At 46.3% G+C, this 22,173-nt stretch overlaps 1 protein-coding gene across 17 annotated transcripts in view; it reads right to left on the bottom strand.

The window, feature by feature from the left end:
- Window positions 1-22,173, bottom strand: part of dock9b (dedicator of cytokinesis 9b) — a 346,813-nt gene that overhangs the window by 167,235 nt on the left and 157,405 nt on the right. For all 17 annotated transcript variants that reach the window (XR_011341986.1, XM_069890523.1, XM_069890538.1 and 14 more), the window contains 4 exons: window positions 14,865-14,947; window positions 10,475-10,544; window positions 6,353-6,448; window positions 2,724-2,858 (listed from right to left, as the gene is read on the bottom strand). Coding sequence is in view for 16 of the 17 variants with exons in the window: in XM_069890523.1 (XP_069746624.1) it covers window positions 2,724-2,858; window positions 6,353-6,448; window positions 10,475-10,544; window positions 14,865-14,947 (384 nt within the window). In the remaining variant the exon portion in view is untranslated. The remainder of the gene's footprint in view (window positions 1-2,723; window positions 2,859-6,352; window positions 6,449-10,474; window positions 10,545-14,864; window positions 14,948-22,173) is intronic.

The following is a 22,173-nucleotide window of genomic DNA, read 5'->3' as shown; positions in this document are numbered from 1 at the left end:
CGAGGGCGGCTCTCTGATAGGGGGAGCGGACCGAGGGCGGCTCTCTGATAGGGGGAGCGGACCGAAGGCGACTCTCTGATAGGAGGAGCGGACCAAAGGTGGCTCTCTGATGGTGGCTCTCTGATAGGAGAGGGAAGGGGATGGTAAACTGGAAGAAAGTAGAGAGAATGGGGAAGGGGTTTAAAGGTAACTGGAAGTTGGTGTTATTGGAGACCAGAATCAGGTTTAATGCAATGAAACACACCGAGGAATCATACAAGAATACTTTCACCGCTAACTGACTGTTTCAAGGCAGATTACTATTCACTTGGTCGTACAGTTAAGGTTTAAAGAGTGTCTTAAAAGAGAAAAAGATGAGGGCACTTTGAAAGGCAATTCCAGAGCTTGGGACAAGGAAGCTGAAGGCACATCCACTAGCAGAGTGAATCGGGGAAGATTGAAGACCACAGTCTCAACGAGCGTACAGGTTGTTGGGAGATTCCAGTGATGGCAAGTACTCAGTCAGATAGGGATGGTCTTTTTTCACATATTCGGGGAGGGGGCTTGTGCTGGTCAGCAGAACGTGAAGAGGTGGTTGATAGTTTTGGAGCCCTGGGGACGTTGGATGCAGCAACAAAGATAAAGTTGTGGAGAGTAGAGAAAGGAATCCTAGCAGGGATTGAGCAGGAATGGTTACGTCTGAAAGGGAGGAAGGGTTTTGGCAGACCACCGTCACTGCCTCCTTCAACATCATGAAGTCACTGTTGACCAGAAACACTGGGGGGGCTGCAAGAGTATCTCACAGCAAGTGAGTCATCTCCTGACACCGCAAGTTCTGCAAGGGATGTCAAGGTAGTGAAGGATACTCTCCTGTTTAGCTCCAACAATGCACAAGAAGCTTATCAAATTCCAGCACCAATCAGCCTGCATGATTGACATTCCACACCACCCCTCAACATTCATCCCCAACTCCACTGGCATACACTGTCGCAAAGTGCACCGAGTTACTTGCCCCTCCTACTCTGACAGCACCTCCCATTCCTGTAACGTTACCACTGAGGGGAACAGGTACACGGTAATACCTCCACCTGCAGCATCCATTCTAAGGCAGACAACATCCCAACTGGGAATTAAACCACCATTCCTTCACAGTTTTTATACTTGAGGCAAGAAATAGAGGCAGGTGGTCAAAGAGCCAGAGGAAGAGATGACTGCAGGGCAATTAGGGGCTATCTGAACAAGGCAGTGTAGTCTAGTAATGATGGAAAAACGATAGGACGAATGGCCTGCTTTTTCTCCTATATCTTATGGTCTTTTGGTACTGCCAGAAGTGATCACACAAATAACAGGCAAACTTTTTAAACTAGGATTTTGCCTGGATTGAAGAACCTGCCTTATGAAGCAAGGTTTACAGAGCTGGGGCTTTGCTCTTTACAATGGCACAAGAGCTGACTTAATACAGTAGAGGTATAGAAGATTATGAGAAGCTTAGATTACATGGACAGCTGGGACCTGTTTTACATGCAACAACAGCAAATTCCAGAGTAGATCTGCTTAAGGTGAGTGGAGGCAAGTTTAGGAGAGATATCAGGAATGAGGTGTTTTTTTTAAAACACAGAATGGTGGGTTTCTGGAATGTTTTGCTGGGGAAGGGGGTGGAGGTTGGTGGAGGCTGGCACAATAGGTGCATTCAGAAGACTCTTAGATAGGCACATGGATGAAAGAAAAATAGAGGCCTATGGGTGTGAGAGAGGAAAAAAATTAGATTGTTGTGGATTAGGTTTCCATAGGATGGCACACCTCAGTGGGCTGAAGGGCCTGTATGATGCTATAATATTCTGAAGATAACATTATTCCCAACAGATACTCCTCACGGATGGGTTATTCTGTCTCTGAGACCCACAGCACCCCTTCCCCTGGTTCTCCCACAAAATCCCAGGCTCCAGTCGAGAGAAAGGCTTCCCCTGTCCATACAATGCACCAAAAGAAAGTCTTTATGCTGGCACTGTAAACTGCGCTGAAGCACATGGCAGAAACAGGAGCAGCAATGTTGATATTTGCTTTCTTCTGCAGGGCAGGGCAATAAGCAGGGAAGCCTGCCCATCTGACAGTCTGCAGCTCTGAGATAAGGTGGTGGGGGGGGGGGGTGGTGGGGTGGTCTCTTCATGGACGTGTCCTTCATGGAAAGAAGCTGCAAACCATAGAATACTACAAAACAGAAACAGCCCCTTCGGTCTGTCCAGTCAATGCCAAACTATTATTCTGCATTGTCCCATCAACCTGCACCCAGACCATAGCCCTCAAATCTTTGTACCTATCCAAATGTCTATATCGAGCCACCATTCACCACTTCAGCTGGCCACTTATTGCACACTCACACCCCTCTGTGTGTGAAGTTCTTCCCCCTAATGTTCCCTTTCAACATTTCACCTTTCACCCTTAACCCATGTCCTCTCATTCTCGTCTCCCCCAACCTCAATGGAAAAAGCCTGCTTGCATTTACACGATCTATACCTCTCATAACTTTGCATGCCTGTCAAAATTGGCTCATTCTCCGCCACTCCAGGGAATAAAGTCCTAACCTATCTCACCTTTCCCTGTAACTCATCTCAAGTCCCGGCAAAAGCCTTATAAATGTTCTCTGCATTCTTTCAATCTTATTGATGTCTTTCCTTTTGTGAAATAATTAAAACTGCATACAATCCTCCAAATCGGCCCTTCCAGGGAATTGCTCGTTCTCCTACCTGAACCACTCCCATGCACGAATCCAGGAAGATTGAACCCTTCGGTTCCTTGGAGATTTTCTCATCTTTGTAGAAATTAAGAATATAGGAGCCATCTCCAAGCTGGGTCAAGTGGAAAAAGCGTCTCTTGAATGACTGAGGAGACAAAAAGTAGTTAAAGTTCAAAGGGTGTGACGGACCAATCAATGGTCAGGACTTATTAACCTGGGAGTGAAGGTTGACAAAACTCGTGAAGGTGGGTGGAACTCTCTGCTCAGATTCCGAAGATTGTGCGTTCAAGTTTGGCTCCAGACATCTGAAGTAGTCTACATCAATAAACAGCTGCTTCGAGGCAATGACTGACTCAGAGATATTTAGCTCTCACCTCTCGGAGTAAAGGGGGGGCGGGGGTTGGTGCTTGAAACAACCCATGGGACTGTTCTGCAACCATTTTCTTTTTGAAACTTTATTGATAATCAATCATAAATGATACATACAAAATACAATGCAATACATATTTTATCCCATAAAATTGCCCACCCCCATCGCTATCCCTCCCACCCCCCCCCAACCCACCACTAAACTGCCCAAAAAAAAAGAAAAATAGAGGAGAGCAATTAAAGCAATACATTTAGGTATGTGTCGCAATTTGGGACCACACCATCCATGTATGGGAAAATACTTTAACAATGCTTCCAATCCTTGTACGGGCTCCAAATTTTAACATAAAAAGGTTAATTATTTCATAAATTTTATGTTATCTTCTCTAACGGGATACATTACCTCATCTCCACATGCTAACATTATTTATTCAATTTAATCTCATTCCTCCGAGTCATTTCCTAGCTACTGCTAAGGCCAACCTCAAAAGGGCAATTTGAAATGTATCTAATTTTAACTGTAAACATAGAGGAGGTGGTTGAGGAAGTAACCATTAATAATCCCTCTGCCAACAGCACAGACTCAGAAGCCAATCACATGCTCATTATCGCACTGCTGGGGGAAGCTTACACTGCACAGTCCGGCTGCCATTTTTCCCCATCACAGTGAAGGCCCCCCCCCACCCCTGACCAAAGGTTGGTCGTCAAGAAATTTGGAGCATCCTGAGTTTGCAAAGGGTGCTAAATAAATACGGGTTTCTTTAAACATGGGAACCACAGAGAATGGTCAGCTGGTCATGACAGAGAGTTTTCATCAAGACCTGCCTGGTCAGAGAGAGAAGTTGGGGGGGGGGGGGCTGTTCAGTAAGGCCAAAAGGGGGATCTGCTGGGATGGGAGTCGTCCTGTTGGAGACATCGTGGGAGAATGAGGGAAGGGGACTGTCTCCCAAGCCCCGCCACATGTGCCGACACCTCAATGTACAGTGTTGTCTCACTAATAAGCCCACAGTGAAGGCCACCACCTCCAGTCCTGACCAAGATCACACCAGTCTCATAGCCAGAGGGTGAGTGTCATCCCAAAATGTTCAGTAGAGTGCAATACCCTCCTCACCATTCCACTCCCTCCTCCAACACCTCCCCCTCCTCACACCCCACACCCTATCCTCCATCCCATCCCTCACCGTTCTACCCCTCCTCCATCCCATCCCCCTCCTCACCATCCTATCCCTCTCCTCCATACCATTCCCCTCCTCACCGTCCATCCCCCCTCCTCACCATCCTACCCCCATCGCCACCGTCCAGTCCCCTCCTCACCATCCAAACCCCCATCTCTCACCGTTCTACCCCCTTCACCACAATCCTAGCCCCTTACTCATCATCCAAGCCTCCTCCTCACCATCCAACCCTCCTCACCACTATTCTAGCCCCTTCCTCATTGTCCAACCCCTCACCACCGTCCAACCCCTCTCACCACCGTCCAACCCCCCTCACCACCCTCCAAACCCCCTCACCACCCTCCAAACCCCCCTCCTCACCATCCTAACCCCTTCACCACCATCCAAGCCCCATCCTCACTGTCCTATTCCCCTCATTACCATCAAACCCCCTTCACTGTCCAACCCCCCATCACCGCCATCCTTACACCCTCGCCACCATCCTAGCCCCTTCATCACCGTCCAACCCCACCTTCTCACCATCCTACCCCCCTCACTACCATCCAACCCCCCTCCTCACCGTCCTATCCCCACCACCATCCTAGCCCCTTCATCACCGTCCAACCCCCCCTCACTACCGTCCAACCACCCTCACCACTGTCCAACCCCCCTCCTCACTGTCCTAGCCCCTTCACCACCATCCAACCCCCATCCTCACTGTCCTATCCCCCTCACTACCATCAAACCCCCTTCACTGTCCAACCCCCCATCACCACCATCCTTACACCCTCGCCACCATCCTAGCCCCTTCATCACCGACTAACCCCACCTCCTCACCATCCTACCCCCCTCACTACCATCCAACCCCTTCCTCACTGTCCTATCCCCCTCACCACCATCCTAGCCCCTTCATCACCGTCCAACCCCACTCCTCACCATCCAACCCCACTCCTCACCGTCCAACCCCACTCCTCACCGTCCAACCCCATTCCTCACCGTCCAACCCTCCTCCTCACCATTCTATTCCACTCACCGCCATCCTAGCCCCTTCACCACCATCCAACCCCCATCCTCACTGTCCTATCTCCCTCACTACCGTCAAACCCCTTTCACTGTCCAACCCCCCATCACCACCATCCTTACACCCTCGCCACCATCCTAGCCTCTTCATCACCATCCAACCCCACCTCCTCACCATCCTACCCCCCTCACTACCATCCAACCCCCCCTCCTCACTGTCCAATCCCCCTCACCACCATCCAACCCCCCCTCACCACCGTCCAACCCCCTTACCACCATCCAACCCCCTCACCACCATCCTACCCCCTTCCTCATCGTCCAAGCCCCCCTTACCATCCTGCCTCACCCTCCTCAGCATCTTTCCTCCACCTTCCCATAGTATCACTTCCCTCCTCATTGACCCTCTCCCCATCTCACCATTCCACCTCCCTCCCCATGGTGCCCTCATCCAGCCACCACCCTCCTCTGCCCCGCTTCCTTTCCTCACCATACCACCCCGTCCTCTGTCCCACATTCTCCTCACAATCCCACCACCACTCCCCGCCCCACCTACCCACCATCCACCTACACCCCCACCATCCTGACTACCCCTCCTCAGAACCACTCTCCCTCCCCTGTCCCACGTCCCTCCTCACTCTTCCACCCCATATTCACCATCTCACCTCCCTCATCATCGTCCTACCCCCTCACTCCTCACCATCTTATCCCCTCCTCACTGTCCTGCCTCACCCTCCCCTTCCCTATCTCCTGCCCCTCTTCCCCACCGTCCCAACTCCCATCTCCCTGTCCTGCCTCCCTCCTCTGCTCCATCCCACCTACACACAGTCACACCTCCCCCCACCATCCCATCTCCTCACCATTGTACCCCCCCTCTTCTCACTATCCCACCTCCCCATCTCTGTTCCACTATGATGTAGGAGCCTGTGATAACAATCAGTTACATGGTTTCTAGAAATTCTACAGCCTACAGTGAAGAAGTTGTAACTACTCACTATCTTCTCCAAGTTTCATTTAATGGTACTTGCTGTGCTGAAAGTTGGAACCACATGAAAGACCGGTTTTTACTTATGACGTTGAGCGAAATGGAAATTCTTACCCGCATGGTCACACTGATTGCACTGTTCATGTTGCCCTTATACAACCATCCTTGCTTGGTTATCCCTCCCTTCTGTGAGCCAAGGGAAGCCGTATCCTGTCACAACAAAAATATGAAATTCCAATTCAAACAATCATTTCAGATACTTCAGATCAAAAGTAAATTCCTTGTCAGTATGCAATGTATTCAAACACCTGAAATTGGAGGTATTCCAGCTGTTAGCCGCCCGCCAGAGGGGAAATTTTAGTTAAAAAAAATTCACTTGGGTTGAACCACGTGTGAATCTGGAGTGAATGAACCAAGAAGCTCACCCTTTCTGTCTCATCCCGAGCTCACTAATCTGGTTCTACCAGGTGCACCACTCTGGCACCTCAATAATACATCCCTGTCACCAACGTCTCAATCTAATACCCCCAGACTTGTTAAATCCAAGTTAAGGGGCATTATCAGAAGGGAAAACTGCCTTGGCTAATCATAGGGAAGATTGGTCTGGGGTGGTGGGATAGTGTTGAAATATTAGTTCATGTAATACTGATGTCTGGTTCCAGTAATTATTTTATTAATACTCAGCGCATTGTCTCCAAGGCCAGGATATATTGGCAAAGATGGGGTGCCCTGAACTGCCCTCAGTGCACTGGAGAGAGGTTCAACCAAGGCTTCGTATAGTCACCACCCAATGTGTCCTGGTGTAAAAGCCAGTGCTCCTTTAGGTTTTTTAATTAAAGACTTAAATGTCAAATGAATGGCCAGACCAAGATATTTCTGATCACCTCATTACAAGAAGGACGTGGACGCTTTGGAGAGTGGGCAGAGGAGATTTATCAGGATATTGCCTGGATTGGATAACATGCCTGATGAAGCAAGCTTGACAAAACCAGGACTTTTCTCTTTGGAGCGATGAAGGTTGAGAGGCAATTTAATAGAGGTATATAAAATTTTGAGAGGTTTAAGGTGAGTAGGGCGAGACAGCCAGCACCTTTACCTGGACCGACAATAGCAAACACGAGAGGGTATCTGTTCAAGGTGAGTTGAGGCAAGTTTAAGGGAAAACACCAGAAGAAGTTGGGTTTTATTTTTAAAAGCACAAAGGATGGTTGGTGTCTGGAATGCATTATCAGGTATGGTGGTGGAGGCTGGTACAATAGAGGTGTTCAAAACACTCCTAGATAGGCACATGGATATAAAGAAATAGAGGGTACATGTGTGAGGTCGGAAAGATTATTGTGGAGTCAGTTTCCACAGGTCAGCACAACATCATGGGCGATATTCTATGTCTATTACTGCCAATTCTCATCATTTAAGTCACGAGCCTACTCCAACCACAAAATGTACACAGTGGGTGACAAATGAAAGCCTAAAAGGCAGAAACCAAACACAGCGAAACATCAACTACAGATCCAGGTCCACATTTCACCTTGGTCCCTCAAAAAGTTTCCCTCACTGATTTACATCCCCAAATCCAAGAGCTTACCTGGGTCAGTCCGTCACAGTGAATGGTATGGGTCTGGGGAGTGCTGTAGAGCAAAAGAGATCTTGGAGTAAGGTACATAGGACCTTGAAATTGGAGTCACAGATAGATAGGGTCGTTGAAAAGGTTTATGGAACACTGGCCTCCATCAGTCTGATTATTGATTTTGAAGCTGGAAGATCACATTGCAGTTGCACAAGACATTGGTGAGGCTTCATTTGGAGTTTTTGCATTCAGGTTTGATCATCATGCTATCAGAAAGGTTGCAGACAAGATTTACAAGGATGTTGCCAGGACTCGGGAGCCTGAGCTACAGGGAGAGGTTGAAGAGAGTAGGACTTTATCCTTCAAGGGTAGGAGGATGAGGGATGATCTCATAGAGGAGTAAAAATCATGAAAGGAATCGAATGCAGAGAGTCTTTTTTTCTCCCCCGAGTAGGGGAATTGGTAACCAGAGGATATAGGTTTAAGATGAGTCGGGAGAGATTTAACAGAATCCTGAGTGGTAAATATTTTATGCAGCAGATAATGGATATATGGAATAAATTGCCAGAGGAGGTGGTTGAGGCAGGGACTATTGCATCATTTAAAAAAACCTCTGGACGATTACGTGCAGAGGATTGATTTAGAGCATGGATGGTTAGCACAGTTACAAGCCATTTTGGCCCAAGAGTCCGTGACGCCCAATTAACCTTCACCTGCGGTGCACTTTCGTGGGCTGAAATGGCCTGTAACTGTGCTGTATGTCTAAATTTAAAAGTTGGCCACCCCTAGTTTAGAGAGATACAGGCCAAACGCAGAGAGGTGGGACTAGCGTGGGGTGGGTCAATTTGATCTGTGTGGAGAAGTTGGGCTGAAAGCCTGTTCCATGCCTTGTGACTCTGTGAGCTGAAATTGTAAAGAAGTTCAGGGACAGCCTTAAACAGGAAAGTCTTGCAGACGCTGTGATTGTGGTGCAAAACACGAAAGTGCTAGAGAAACCTAGCAGGTCACGCTGTGTCTATAGGAAGCAAAGGGATAGCCTTTACCATTCATGTGGCTGGTGCTTTTGAGAGCTGCAACTCATACCAAAGCTCTTCACTGCTCCAGTAGCACAACTTCCACAAATTACAGAACTTACAGCACCAGAGGGGTATTCATTTTTCCAGCCTGCTGAAGAGTTAGAGACTCCTGACCCATGCACTTAACTCCACAACTTTTAACAGTGTGCCTTCATGGAGTGATTAATGACATTAATTGGGGGATTAGGTTCATAGGCCATAAAATAACGTTACAGCTCTACAAAACTCTGAGTGGACCACATTTGGAATATCGTGTTCCGATCTGGTCACAGTAAGCATATGAATGCTTAAGAGAGCGTGCAGAGGTAGTTTACCAGTACATTGCTTGGAATGGAAAACAAGTCTTGTGAAGCAAGATGGACAGAGCTAGGGCTTTTCTCTTAGGAGCAACAAAGGATGAGAGCTGACTTAATAGAGGTGTATAAGATTTCGAGGGGCTCAGATAGGCTGGACAGCCAGCATCTTTTTCCCAGGGTGACAATTGCAAATACCATAGAACATCGCTTTAAGGAGAATGGAGGAAAGTTTAGGGATGATATCAGAGGAAAGATTTTTTTTTTAAACAGAGAGTGGTGGGTGCCTGGAATGCATTGCCAGGGATGGTGATGGAGGGTGGTACAATAAAAATAACTCTTAGCTAGGCACATGGATGTAAGAAAAAGAGAGGGGTATGGTTCTGATGGAAGGAAGGGTTCAATTGTTGTGGGCTTAAGGGCCTGTTCTATGTTCTAACCTAATGCTCTATTTATAATTTTAATTTATTTTTTAAATTTAATGTAATTTAGACACAGCATGGTAACAGGCCATTTCAGCCCACAAGTCCATGCTGCCCAATTTACACCCAATTAACCCACACCCCCAGTACGTTTCGAAAAGGGGGAGGAAACCAGAGCCCCCGGGGAAAACCTATGCAAACATGGGGAAAACATACAAAACTCCTTTCAGACAGCGCAGGATTTGAACCTAGGTCCCAAATGATGGCGCTGTAAAGGCACTACACTAACCACTAATGTCAACCGTATCACCCAACCTAATTTTTAATCTGTGGTTCAAACCACCACTCCAACTCTCCCCATGCCCTCTTCCCCTCCCCTCTAAATCACACACTCCCAGTACGTCAGGGAGCCAAACAGAGAAGGAAATACCATCTTTAATGGGGAACTCCAGCGAAGGTCAGGCCCTTATTTGAATGGGGGAGCCTTGTGTCTGAAGCAAGCACATGAAACCTGGAAGGAGACCATTCCGTCAAACCACTCCCTATACTGCCCTTCACCCAATCACCAAACCCATTCTCTCATCCTCTCAGTGTCCCAAATGGCCATTGCACCATCTGAGGGCACTGAATGGCAGAGTGTGCCCACCTATAGGGCAGAGGCCAACAAACCTCTGGGTGAGCCCTTCCCACCTCAGCAATGAGAGCCAACCCCTGGTCCTGTCTGTACTCCCATTTCTGGGAGTGATGAAGGAGGGGGTTAGTGGAGGCAATGACAGTTGCTCGCTGGAATTAAGCTAGCCATGGGGTAATACAGGCTCCATAATGCGATCCACATCTCCCTGTTCAACGTGTGAGAAAGGAAAGACAATGTTAAGCACCTCATCTTTGTCGACATCTTCATCAACTTCAAACACGTGGAGGGGAAGCTTCTCTGGTCTTGGAGCTTTGCTGTCGGGACAGAAAACAGAATAAAAGTTTTCCTCAGATCAACACCCAATCCATCTCAATATGAAGCAGCAGATTTTGTATTATTTTCATTTTCAATCTAATTTAATTTAGACACCCAGCAGAACAAGCCCTTCTCACCCCAAATTAACCTCTTGGCCCTGCCTGTCTTCAAGGACCAGGTCTTCAGTGACCACAGATGCACTCTTACGGTGATATACTAAATGGGTCATGTGCATGGCAAGGTCCCACGGTGCCCATTCAGTCTGCTTTCAGTGACCCTGGGAAGAACTCTTCTTCCAAAAGTACCTATACTCCTTTACTGCCACATCACCCCTGACCCAGAAGATGGGGTAGCTGGCATCACGTTATTCCCTTTGTGGTGCACCAGACCTTGGTGTTCAAGGGTGGGATTCTCACCATTGTAGCTGAGAGCACAGTCTGCCCAGCCAAGGCGGGAACCAGACACCAGGAGTGAAGACCGACTTAAGTGTTACACCCAGCCGTCATGTTGAGGTCCTGATGCCACAAAAAAAGAACTATGAAGTTGGATCTGCTCATTTGGGCCCGATTCCCCAACTACAGAAGTGTTTATGGTTGAACGCCATTATCACATCATGTGGTAACACTTTCCTAAATTCCTAAACATGGAAAATTCTAGCACAGTGCAGACCATTCAGCCCACTGTGTTGAGCCTACCTACGTAAACCAATTCCACAACAAATCTAACTCTTCCCTCTATTTTTCTTGTATCCATGTGCTTATTTGAGACTTCTGAATGTCCCTATTGTACCAGCCTCACCTCCACCCACAGCAGTGCATTCCAGGCACCCAACACTCTCTGACATCTCCCCTAAACTTCCCTCCACTCACCTGAAACAGATACTCTCTGATATTCGCTATTGCTGAACTGGAAAAAAAATAAGCTGACTGTCCACCTTATCTAAACCCCTCGGAATCATATATACCTCAAAATATTCCTCTATGATAGTCTTACACTATTCTCAAAGGTTCTGCCACACAGGGATGGTGCTAAATGGCTCACATATGAATGAACAAACAATGATGCAACACCTACCCCTAGACCTAAATCCCTACTCAATCAACCTATGCCCTGATCCCAGCAGTCAAACCCACCCATATCAATAAATCCTCCTGTATTCCAACCCCTCCAACCCTGTCTTCGTTACACTGGCCATCTCACAGCAACACTCTGTCTTCATGAAAGGCACCAACCCAAAACGTCAATCGTCCTTTTTCTCCCACTGATGCTGAGTTTCTCCAATAAATTGCTCCTCCAGATTCCAACATCTGCAGTCTCCTGTGTTCAAGTTAAATATCATCTGACTGTACGTATATAACAAGACAAAACAGGTTTCTCCAGACCAGGGTCCACACACATAAAATACACAGTATAATCACATATATACATAACAAATAAAATAAATATATATAAATATTCTGGAACATTTACTCAATTTCATTCACAAGAGACCAAGGTTACTGTTCATCAATCTCACTGCCTGTGGGAAGAAGCTATTTCCCAGATTGGCAGTCCTGATTTTGATGCTTTTATACATCCTTCCTGATGGTAGTGGGTCAAAGATCCTGTGCGATGGATGGTAGGGATCCTCGATAATTATTTGAGTCCCATTTAAACAATGCTCCTGGTAAATGCTGTTAATAGAGGGAAGGGAGACCCCAGTAATCTTCTCAACCGATCTGATGACCCTCTGCATTGACTTCCAGTTTAATGCAGCTACCACACCACACAATGATGCAGCCAAACAGGACATTCTCAATTGTGCTCCTGTTAAATGTTATCAAGATGGGGGCCGGTAGTCCTGCCCTCCTCAACCTGCGCCTTCCTAAATAATGAGGTGGTGTTGTGGGTCCAGGATAGGTCATCCAGCAAGAAACATTGTGCTCTCCACTCTGTTTCAGGTTGATGGCTTCTCATATGAATTGAAATGTTAGCTATGATTCTCTCTCCATCGATGCTGACTAAACCTGCTGAATATTTTCCGTTTCTATTCTGGATTTTTTTTTTTAATTATATAATTCATAAATTCATGCGGATTCTGAGAGAGAGAAGGGAATGGGCAAGTGGGAGTTGGGAAATGGGTAGCACGTTTTTGGACAAGCTGAAGTTTAGATGGAAAGATGAAAGGCCAGCCGGGAGAGGTCAGGATTAGCTACACGTGGCACTGATGGAGATCTGGGAGAGGGTTCCAGCAGTGGAGAAGCTGAAGCAGGAATGGATTCAATTGATGATACGAAGATGAGATGGGAATCTTTGGCTTGGCTTCGCGGACGAAGATTTATGGAGGGGGTAAAAAGTCCACGTCAGCTGCAGGCTCGTTTGTGGCTGACCAGTCCGATGCGGGACAGGCAGACACGATTGCAGCGGTTGCAAGGGAAAATTGGTTGGTTGGGGTTGGGTGTTGGGTTTTTCCTCCTTTGCCTTTTGTCAGTGAGGTGGGCTCTGCGGTCTTCTTCAAAGGAGGCTGCTGCCCGCCAAACTGTGAGGTGCCAAGATGCACGGTTTGAGGCGTTATCAGCCCACTGGCGGTGGTCAATGTGGCAGGCACCAAGAGATTTCTTTAGGCAGTCCTTGTACCTTTTCTTTGGTGCACCTCTGTCACGGTGGCCAGTGGAGAGCTCGCCATATAATACGATCTTGGGAAGGCGATGGTCCTCCATTCTGGAGACGTGACCCATCCAGCGCAGCTGGATCTTCAGCAGCGTGGACTCGATGCTGTCGACCTCTGCCATCTCGAGTACCTCGACGTTAGGGGTGTGAGCGCTCCAATGGATGTTGAGGATGGAGCGGAGACAACGCTGGTGGAAGCGTTCTAGGAGCCGTAGGTGGTGCCGGTAGAGGACCCATGATTCGGAGCCGAACAGGAGTGTGGGTATGACAACGGCTCTGTATACGCTTATCTTTGTGAGGTTTTTCAGTTGGTTGTTTTTCCAGACTCTTTTGTGTAGTCTTCCAAAGGCGCTATTTGCCTTGGCGAGTCTGTTGTCTATCTCATTGTCGATCCTTGCATCTGATGAAATGGTGCAGCCGAGATAGGTAAACTGGTTGACCGTTTTGAGTTTTGTGTGCCCGATGGAGATGTGGGGGGGCTGGTAGTCATGGTGGGGAGCTGGCTGATGGAGGACCTCAGTTTTCTTCAGGCTGACTTCCAGGCCAAACATTTTGGCAGTTTCCGCAAAGCAGGACGTCAAGCGCTGAAGAGCTGGCTCTGAATGGGCAACTAAAGCGGCATCATCTGCAAAGAGTAGTTCACGGACAAGTTTCTCTTGTGTCTTGGTGTGAGCTTGCAGGCGCCTCAGATTGAAGAGACTGCCATCCGTGCGGTACCGGATGTAAACAGCGTCTTCATACATCATTAGATTTGGGAATAATAAAAATACAAATTAATAGCACAGAATATTACAGGCCCTTCAACCCACGATGTTGTGCTGACCTACTCCACCATCAATCTAACCCTTCCCAACCTCACAGCCCATAACCCTCTAATTTTCTTACATCCATGCACATTATATCCTCAGCTTTAGCATTTTCTGACATCCCATGGCATTAGTTCATCATTTAAGGTGAGGAGTGTGAGATTGATCGGGGAAAGGGGAGCTAAGGGACAGCTTTTTCAAGGAAAGGATGCTGGATGTATGGAAGGTGATAGTGGTAGGGGGCAGGGACAAGCTTACAAAGACAGCTTGATCAGTATGGACAGGTTGGGTCAAAGGGCCTATCTCTCTGAGTTCAGTGGCAACAGTAATGCATGTGAATCTTAAGAAGCAAGCAGGAGGAGCCCATTTGATTCTGATCTCTGCTCTGCCACTCAAAGACACGATAAGCTGACCTACTTGTGGGCAGCATAGTTGGAGTAGTGGTCAGCGCAACACTATTACAGCAGAAGTGACCTGAGTTGAAATCTGCTGCTGTCGGTAAGGACTTTGTATGCTCTCCCCATGGGTTTCCTCTGGGTGCTCCAGTTTCCTCCATGTTCCAAAGACATACAGGATTGGTAGGTTAATTGGTCACATGGTTTTACTTGGATGGCACGGGCTCGTAGGTCAGAAGGGCATGTTACCCTGCTGTGTTTTGACATTAAATTAAAAATTACTTCTTGCATAGATGTTTTACCCCCAAACATCCCCATTAGTGTTTGGGAACAATTCATCCACGAGATTTGACAGGATAGAGTCCAAAACTCATCACAAGACCAGAGTGAAGACGGGATTTTACTTTGGAACTGGAAGCATTCACCTTCACAGGACAGAAATAGCATTAGCCAAAAAATTACCACGCACTTTGGCAACTTCCTGAAGTCTCCTGAGTAGTCTTCATATCTGTAATGAATGAGGTGCCAGTCGGAGTTGTAAGTCTTGATACACTGAAAGAGAAAGCTATGGTCAACACCACCCAGTGCCCTGAACCTACAAACAGAAACCAGTCATTCAGCCCTCTTCCACCCTTTCATCCCATCCCCCAAATTACAATTCCTCCCTCTTCATTAAGACAGGCATCAAGCTTGAAAATTCTGGTTGAAGAATATCCTGAGTTCTCCACATTAACTGATCCAACCCATTTGAGGCAGTAACACGCATCATTTTGAATGCCAGAAGCATTCATTAAGCAAAAGATTTGTTTTAAACACTGCCTGCTGTGATCTGCTCCCATATCCTGCTTTCTTGGGTAAATGAGCCTCAATATCCCTCCTATTCAGTTTGTGATTTGAGGGAGTGAAGAGACAAGGCCGTTAGAAATGTTGGAGTCACAAATACAGGACAGAGACAAAGGCAATAGATAAATTTGTCACAAAATACATCGTGCAGTGAGAGGGTTCTTCTGCAAGCAGACCGATAGGTTATCTCAAGCATACATAGAGTCATGAAAAGAGCAATAAAGAGGAAGATCAATTATACCAAGCAAGGGCAGCATAAGAGCACGGTTGTGGGGGTCATTCAGGAGTTTTCAGGGAAAAAAACTTTCAGCCTGTTGGTGCATGCTTTCACATGCTTCAGCCTTTGCCTCAGTGAGAGTAGGGAGAAGAGAGTGTGTCCAGGGTAGGATAAGTTCTTCAGTATAATGGGTGTTTTATCCAGAGCAGCTGATGTCGATGGTGTCCATAGAGGGGAGGGATGCTTGTATGATATTCTGAGCTGCATTCACCACCTTCTGCAGCTCCTTCAGATCTCGAACAGAGTGGCTCCCATAACACACGGTGCTGCGCCCAACAGGTCTGCTATCAATGATCCACCCGTGGAAGTAGTTGAGCAACAAGGGGGATGTGCCAAACTTCCTCAGTTTTCAAAGAAAGTGGATGCGTTGGTGCTTTCTTGAACGTCGTTTCTATATGCCCCAAGTCAGGCCACTGGATAAGTTTATTCCACAGAACCCTACGCTATCGACTCCTTCAACTTCTGTGCCATTAATGCGGATGTAGCATGGAGTCTGTAGATGCACAATAGACTGCAGAGGCTGGAACCTGAAGCTAATGGCAATCTGTTGGAGAAAATCAGTGGTTGTGCAGCATCGATATGTGACAGGGTGCTATTGGTGAACCAGTTGGAGGTGAAACATGATGGGTAGTGACAGAGGAGTGACACGTGCCAGACAGGGGGAGAGAGGCAAAAGAAACCAAAGGTTGAGGTGGAGGAAGACAAGTGCACAGGAGGAAGTGGATGATTTGAGACAAAAGCTGCCATTGCAGGAATCTGATATGAGAAGGTGGTCTAAAGAGAGACTGTGGAACTAAAGAGGTGGGGTGGAGTAAGATCCAGTGGGTAGGGCAGGTGGCTTTGTGGAGAAAGTGAACAAATGGAGGGAGGAGGGGGAAGGTGAAATACGTAGTAGTCTGGCAGTCTGCTGCCTCTCTCTCCATCATGGTCACCACCCCACGAGGCCCCTGATCTACCCTGTCCACTGGTTTCTCCATTACATTTCTCCAATGTTGACAAGAGGTTTCAGCCTGAAACGTTGATCCTGGAGTGTGGCAGCATGAGAAAGGCCCATGGACAAGGTGATCCTGTGGTCCTGTTTTCATACTGTCACTCACCATGACTCTAATTGGCTGGTATTAAATAATGGTGAGTTGGAATACCAGAAAGGGACTGAATGTCTCATGATTTGGTGCCAAGCTGGTAAGGTCTCAACATCAATAAAATGAAGATGATCGTTGACTTTCCTGAAGAGAGGACAAAGTCCACACCCCTAATCACAGTCTGCTGGAGGAGCTCAGCGGTTCGAGGAGCATCAATGGGAGGAAAAGAAATGGTGCCCTCCTGCTTTAGTCCCACTTTCCCACATAAGGTCCATACCCCTTCAATCCCATCCCATCCATGGAGTTACCCATGTTTCTCAAAGGATGCTAACATACCTGCCTCCACCACTTTGTCTGACACCTTGTTCCATGTGCCCACCACCCTCTGAGTGAAGTCCCTTCTAAATCCCACCAGTGTGTCCTCTCAATTTTGATTTTCTGACTCTCAGAAACAGTCTGTCACGTTTCACCTATCTTTTCCCCTCATGATTTTGTAGACCAATTAGATCCCCTCTCAACCTCCTGCACTTTAAGAAAATCAAGCTGAATTTTTCAAGATTCTTTTGAGAACTCAACTTCCCTAATCCTGGCAACAACTATTCTGTGCCCTTTCCAATTTTATAATTTCCTTCCTATTCTAGGCAACCAAAACAGCACAAACTATTCAAAGTGTGGCCTCACCAAAGTCTTGTGTAACTTCAACATGACGTGCCAACATTTTTATTCAGTGCCTCAACTGATGAAGGCAAGTGTCCTAAGCACTCTCTTCTCTGTCTACTTTTAAAGAGCTATGTACCAGCACAGGCAGCTCAGTATTCTGGGGTACTATAGTTGCAGATGTGATAGGGACGGTGCTCTACAACACTCTTTAGGACACTGTCGTTATCACAGAAAGTCCTGCCCTGCTTCAATTTACCCAAATATAGTCCCTCACACTTGGAGTTGAACTGTATCTGCCATTCTTTAGCTCAGTTCCCTATCTGATCTAGATCCCACTGCAAACCCATGCAACCTTCTTCACTGCAGCAGATGTTTTAGTGTCATCAGCAAATTTGCTCACTTTGCCACCATCATCCTCGTCCAAATCACAGCCCTCCCGTCTGACAAACTGCCCTCTACAACCACTCTCTGACTATTTTTACCCAGTTGGGTAGTTGGCCTCTAACCCTGTGTGCTCAACCTTCCATACAACTTACAACCTGGAACCTTATCAAACACTTGTATAAAATTAATTCAAATAACATCAGCTGCTTTGTCCTCATCTACCCTCTTTGTCACCACTTCAAAATATTCTATCAAGTTTCCGATACATGATTTCTCACACACAAATCCATGCTGACTCTTCCTAATTTTCCCATGGCGATACAAATGTTGATAGATTCTATCTCTCAGGATCATCTTCTGACGTCTGTAGTTGCCCAAATTATCTTACTCATTCTTTTTAAATAACAGCACCAGATCTGCCATCCTCCAGAACTTCTCCTGTCCTTAGTGACAAGTTAGACACGTCTGTAAAGGCCCCCACAATTTCCTTCCTGTCTCTCCACAATGCGGATAGTGATCAAAATGTTTTATTGATTTTTTTTCCATTCTCTCTGTATTGCACAGTTTGTTTACATTGGTTATCTGTTTGCAGTTACTTATTTGTTTCCATGATTACGCTGTGTAGTTTATTTTGCACTACCAATTCGTGGTAATTCTGCCACACCCACAGAAAAGAATCTCAGGTTTGCATGTGACTGTCATGAAATCTGAAATCTGTTCTGAGATGCACCTGGTTTTTCTCCACATATTTGATCCAGTGATGGTTTGGTGGTCTGTAGCAGCCATTCTCAACCTTTTTTTGGCTATGGCTCCCCCTAGAATTTTCATCAAAGTTTATGGGTCCTCTTCCCTGTGATACAGTCAAAATTTGATTTCTCCTGACCTTCTACTGATGACATAAAAATATATTTGTGTTACGTGCGGTGAAAATAAATCAGTGCTTTTACTTAAATGTACGTGGGTCCTCAATGTTATTGGCTGGTCTATAGTACACGCCTAAAAAGGTGACAAAATTAAACAAGCAAATCTGCTGATGCTGGGATGAAATCAATACATTAGTGTGCCCAAGAAACTCAGCAGGTCATGCAACATCCATAGGAAGTAAAGGATAACCAACGATCCAAGCTGAGAAAGATCGGTTGTTCCTTGCTTTCTATGGATGCCACGTGACCTGCTGAGTTTCTCCATCATATTTGTACTTTGTTTCAAGGTGACAACTCCTTTTCGGTTCTTGATTTCCACCCACACTGCCTCACATGATAGTTCTCCAGCAACAATCTCCCTAAAGACAACCAAAATATCTTCTTTGACTAATCTACCCTCTCCTCACCCCTCTTCCCACCGTCCCTATCACATCTGCAACTATAGTACCCCAGAATACTGAGCTGCCTGTGCTGGTTCTCCTTCAACCACATCTCTGTTATGGCTACAATACCTGTTGTTTTATACCCATCCATGCCCTAAGCTCATCCGTTTTCCCCTTTAGCCTTGCGTTAAATACAACAAAGTTTACCCATCTTAGAACCACAGAACACTACAGCAAAGAAACAGGCCCCTTTGGCCCTTCTAGTCTGTGCTGATCCATTTTTTTGCCAAGTCCCACTGTCCTTGCACCTAGTCTATAAGCCCTCCATACCTCTCCCATCTATGTACCAATCCAAATTTTTCTTAAATATTAAAATTGAGCCCACATTCACTACCTCAGCTGGCAGCTCATTCCATACTTCCACCAATGCATCTAAATTTTTCCCCTTTCATCCTTAATCCATGTCCTTTGCATCTCACCTACCCTCAGTGGAAAAAGCCTACCTACGTTTACTCTGTCTATTCCCTTCATAATTTTAAATAATTCTGTAAAATCTCCCCTCATTCTTCATCACTCCAGGAAAAAAAAATCCAAACCTGTTTAACTTTTCCCTGTAACTCAGTTCCTGAAGTCCAGGCAACAGCCTAGTAAATCTTCCCTGCACTCTTTCTATCTTATTGATATCTTTCCTATAGTTAGATGACTAAAACTGCACACAATACTCCAAATTTGGCCTCACCAATCTCTTATACAACTTTACCAATAACATCCTAGCTCCTATACTCAATAGTTTGATTTATGAAGGCTAATATGTCAAAAGCTCTCTTTACAACCCTATCCACCTGTGACGCCACTTTCAGGGAATTATGTATCTGTATTCCCAGGACCCTCTGTTCTACCGCACTCCTCAGTGCCCTACCATTCACTGTGTACATCTTTTCCATCTGCCATTTTTCCAGCTGGTCCAGATCCCTTTGGAAGCTTTAAAAACTTTCGCTGTCCACAACGCCTCCAATCTTACCAACGTCATTTGCAAACTTGCTGATCCAATTTACCACATTATCATAGATGACAAACAACAATGGTCCCATCACTGATTCCTGAGGCACATCACTGGTCACAGTCTGAGAAGCAATCATCCACCACTACTCTCAGGCTTCTCCCATCCAGCCATTGTCGAATCCAGTTCACTACTTCACCATGAATACCGAGCGTCTGAACCTTCCTGATTAACCTCCCATGTGGGACCTTGTCAAAGGCCTTCCTAAAGTCCATGAAGGCAACATCCACTGCCTTTCCTTCATGTCCTCCACCACCCTTGCTTCAAAATATTCCCTTTGCCTTCCTTGCTCTCCTGAACCTTTCCAAGTTGAATCCAATCCCCAGCCAGACTAGTTTAAAGCCTCCTGGGTGAATCCAGCAAATCTCCCCACCAGAATATTGGTTCCCCCTACTGTTCAGGTATAACTCTTGTACAGCTCACCTTTGCCCCAGAAGAGATTCCAATTGTTTATAAATGTGAACCCCTCCCTGCTGCACTAAATCTTCGGGTGCATGTGTTCTATCCTCCTATTCCTGCTGTCACTGGCACTGGGAGTAATCCAGATCACTGCTTTAGAGGCCCTACTTTTTCAACCTTCACATTAACTCCCTGTGTTCATTTTGCAGGACCTCATCCCATTCTCTCCTGATGTCATTGATTCCAAAGTGCACCATGACTTCTGGTTGTTAGCCCTCCCTTTTTAGAATGCTGTGAAGTGGATCTGATACATCTCTAATTCGGGAAACTGGGAATCAACCTATCACCTGGAGTCTCGATCTTGGAGCGCAAGGGCGATTGCATCTGCTGTGGCAAATTGAAGTGGGTTGAGGTTGGATGGTAAGTGAGAGTGAATGTGCAAAAACCACTCAAATCACCTTGGCCATCTTGACCTGGAGATATATTAACGATCCCACTTTACTGCTGAGTCTAAATCCTGGAACCCCCTCCCACTTCCTGAGCAAGGAAGCAGCAGGTGAGGGCTCACCCCCAGCTTCACATACATGAAATACTTTAACTTTTGTCTACCATAAGGCAGACAGAGATTCCAGCGCCCCTCACAGAACCCTACAGCACCTGATGTTCCAAGGTGTTCTCCCCTGCAAATATTTTAGCAGTCCTGAGCCTATTAGGTGCTGTTGGGTGAAAAATACTGACCAACTCATAAATTACCTCATCACACAAATGAATGTAAATAATCAAAACTGTTTAGATCAGGAACAAGCAAGACATTATAAATTCTTCTTCGAGGAAGATCATGCAAATTACAAACAACGGAAAAACTTTGTAATCTCAGGAAGCAGACCCAGAGACACCAAAATGAAGACACAAAGCCATCACATATCTCCCATTCTGTGGCTTCCCCACCATTGCCATTATAATGGCTACATTGGTGTTGCCTCCTGAATCCATGATGAGCTCGTCAACTTTACCACTTGTTAGGTCTGCTTTGTTCATGAATGAGTGAGACAAACACCAGGCTGAGTCGAAATCAGGGTTCTTTGTTCTTTATTACCGGATTGTAACACTTGCGACTAACAAAGTTAGTCGGAGAATGCATTCTGCCGTTATCAGCAAAATGGTGATTTTTTATACCCTTGGATACATGCTTAGAACATCATCATATCATTACTTGTCCAATGACTAAAACTGTTGCTATCCTTTCCCTGCTAGCTTCCTGCCTCTCAATCCATCAATGTCTCTCTTATCTTGTAAGTACAAGGATGCATTTACATCTTGTTACAGCCCTGTACATTCCCATCTCATGATGTTTTACCTAACACACTTTGCTGCCAACTTCCACCCTGACCTCAAATTTAGTGAGTCTCTCCTCTTTCTCAATCTGACTTTCTCCATATCAGGAGACAAATTATCTACAGGCATAATCTATAAGTCCATGGACTCTCAGTGACCACAACTACATGTCTTCACACCCTGTCCCCTCTACAGATTGCACTCCTTTCTCTCTACCACATTTGTTCCCAGAATGAGACCTTTCCTTCCAGGATATTTGAGATGTCCTCCTTCTTCAAAAAAATGTGGCTTCCCCACTGCTATTAACTCAACCCTCACTCACATCTCCTCTATTTCCTGCATATCTGCCTTGGCCCCTTCAACACCACCACCCCCCTCCCCCACCACCTCCAGATGTAGGATTCCCCTTGTTCTCACCTACTACCCCACCAG

The sequence above is a fragment of the Narcine bancroftii genome, chromosome 7 (genome assembly GCF_036971445.1).
Source record: "Narcine bancroftii isolate sNarBan1 chromosome 7, sNarBan1.hap1, whole genome shotgun sequence".
NCBI lineage: Eukaryota > Metazoa > Chordata > Chondrichthyes > Torpediniformes > Narcinidae > Narcine > Narcine bancroftii.
The sequence above is the reverse complement of the archived record's forward strand: the minus strand, read 5'-3'. Positions and strand labels throughout refer to the sequence as shown.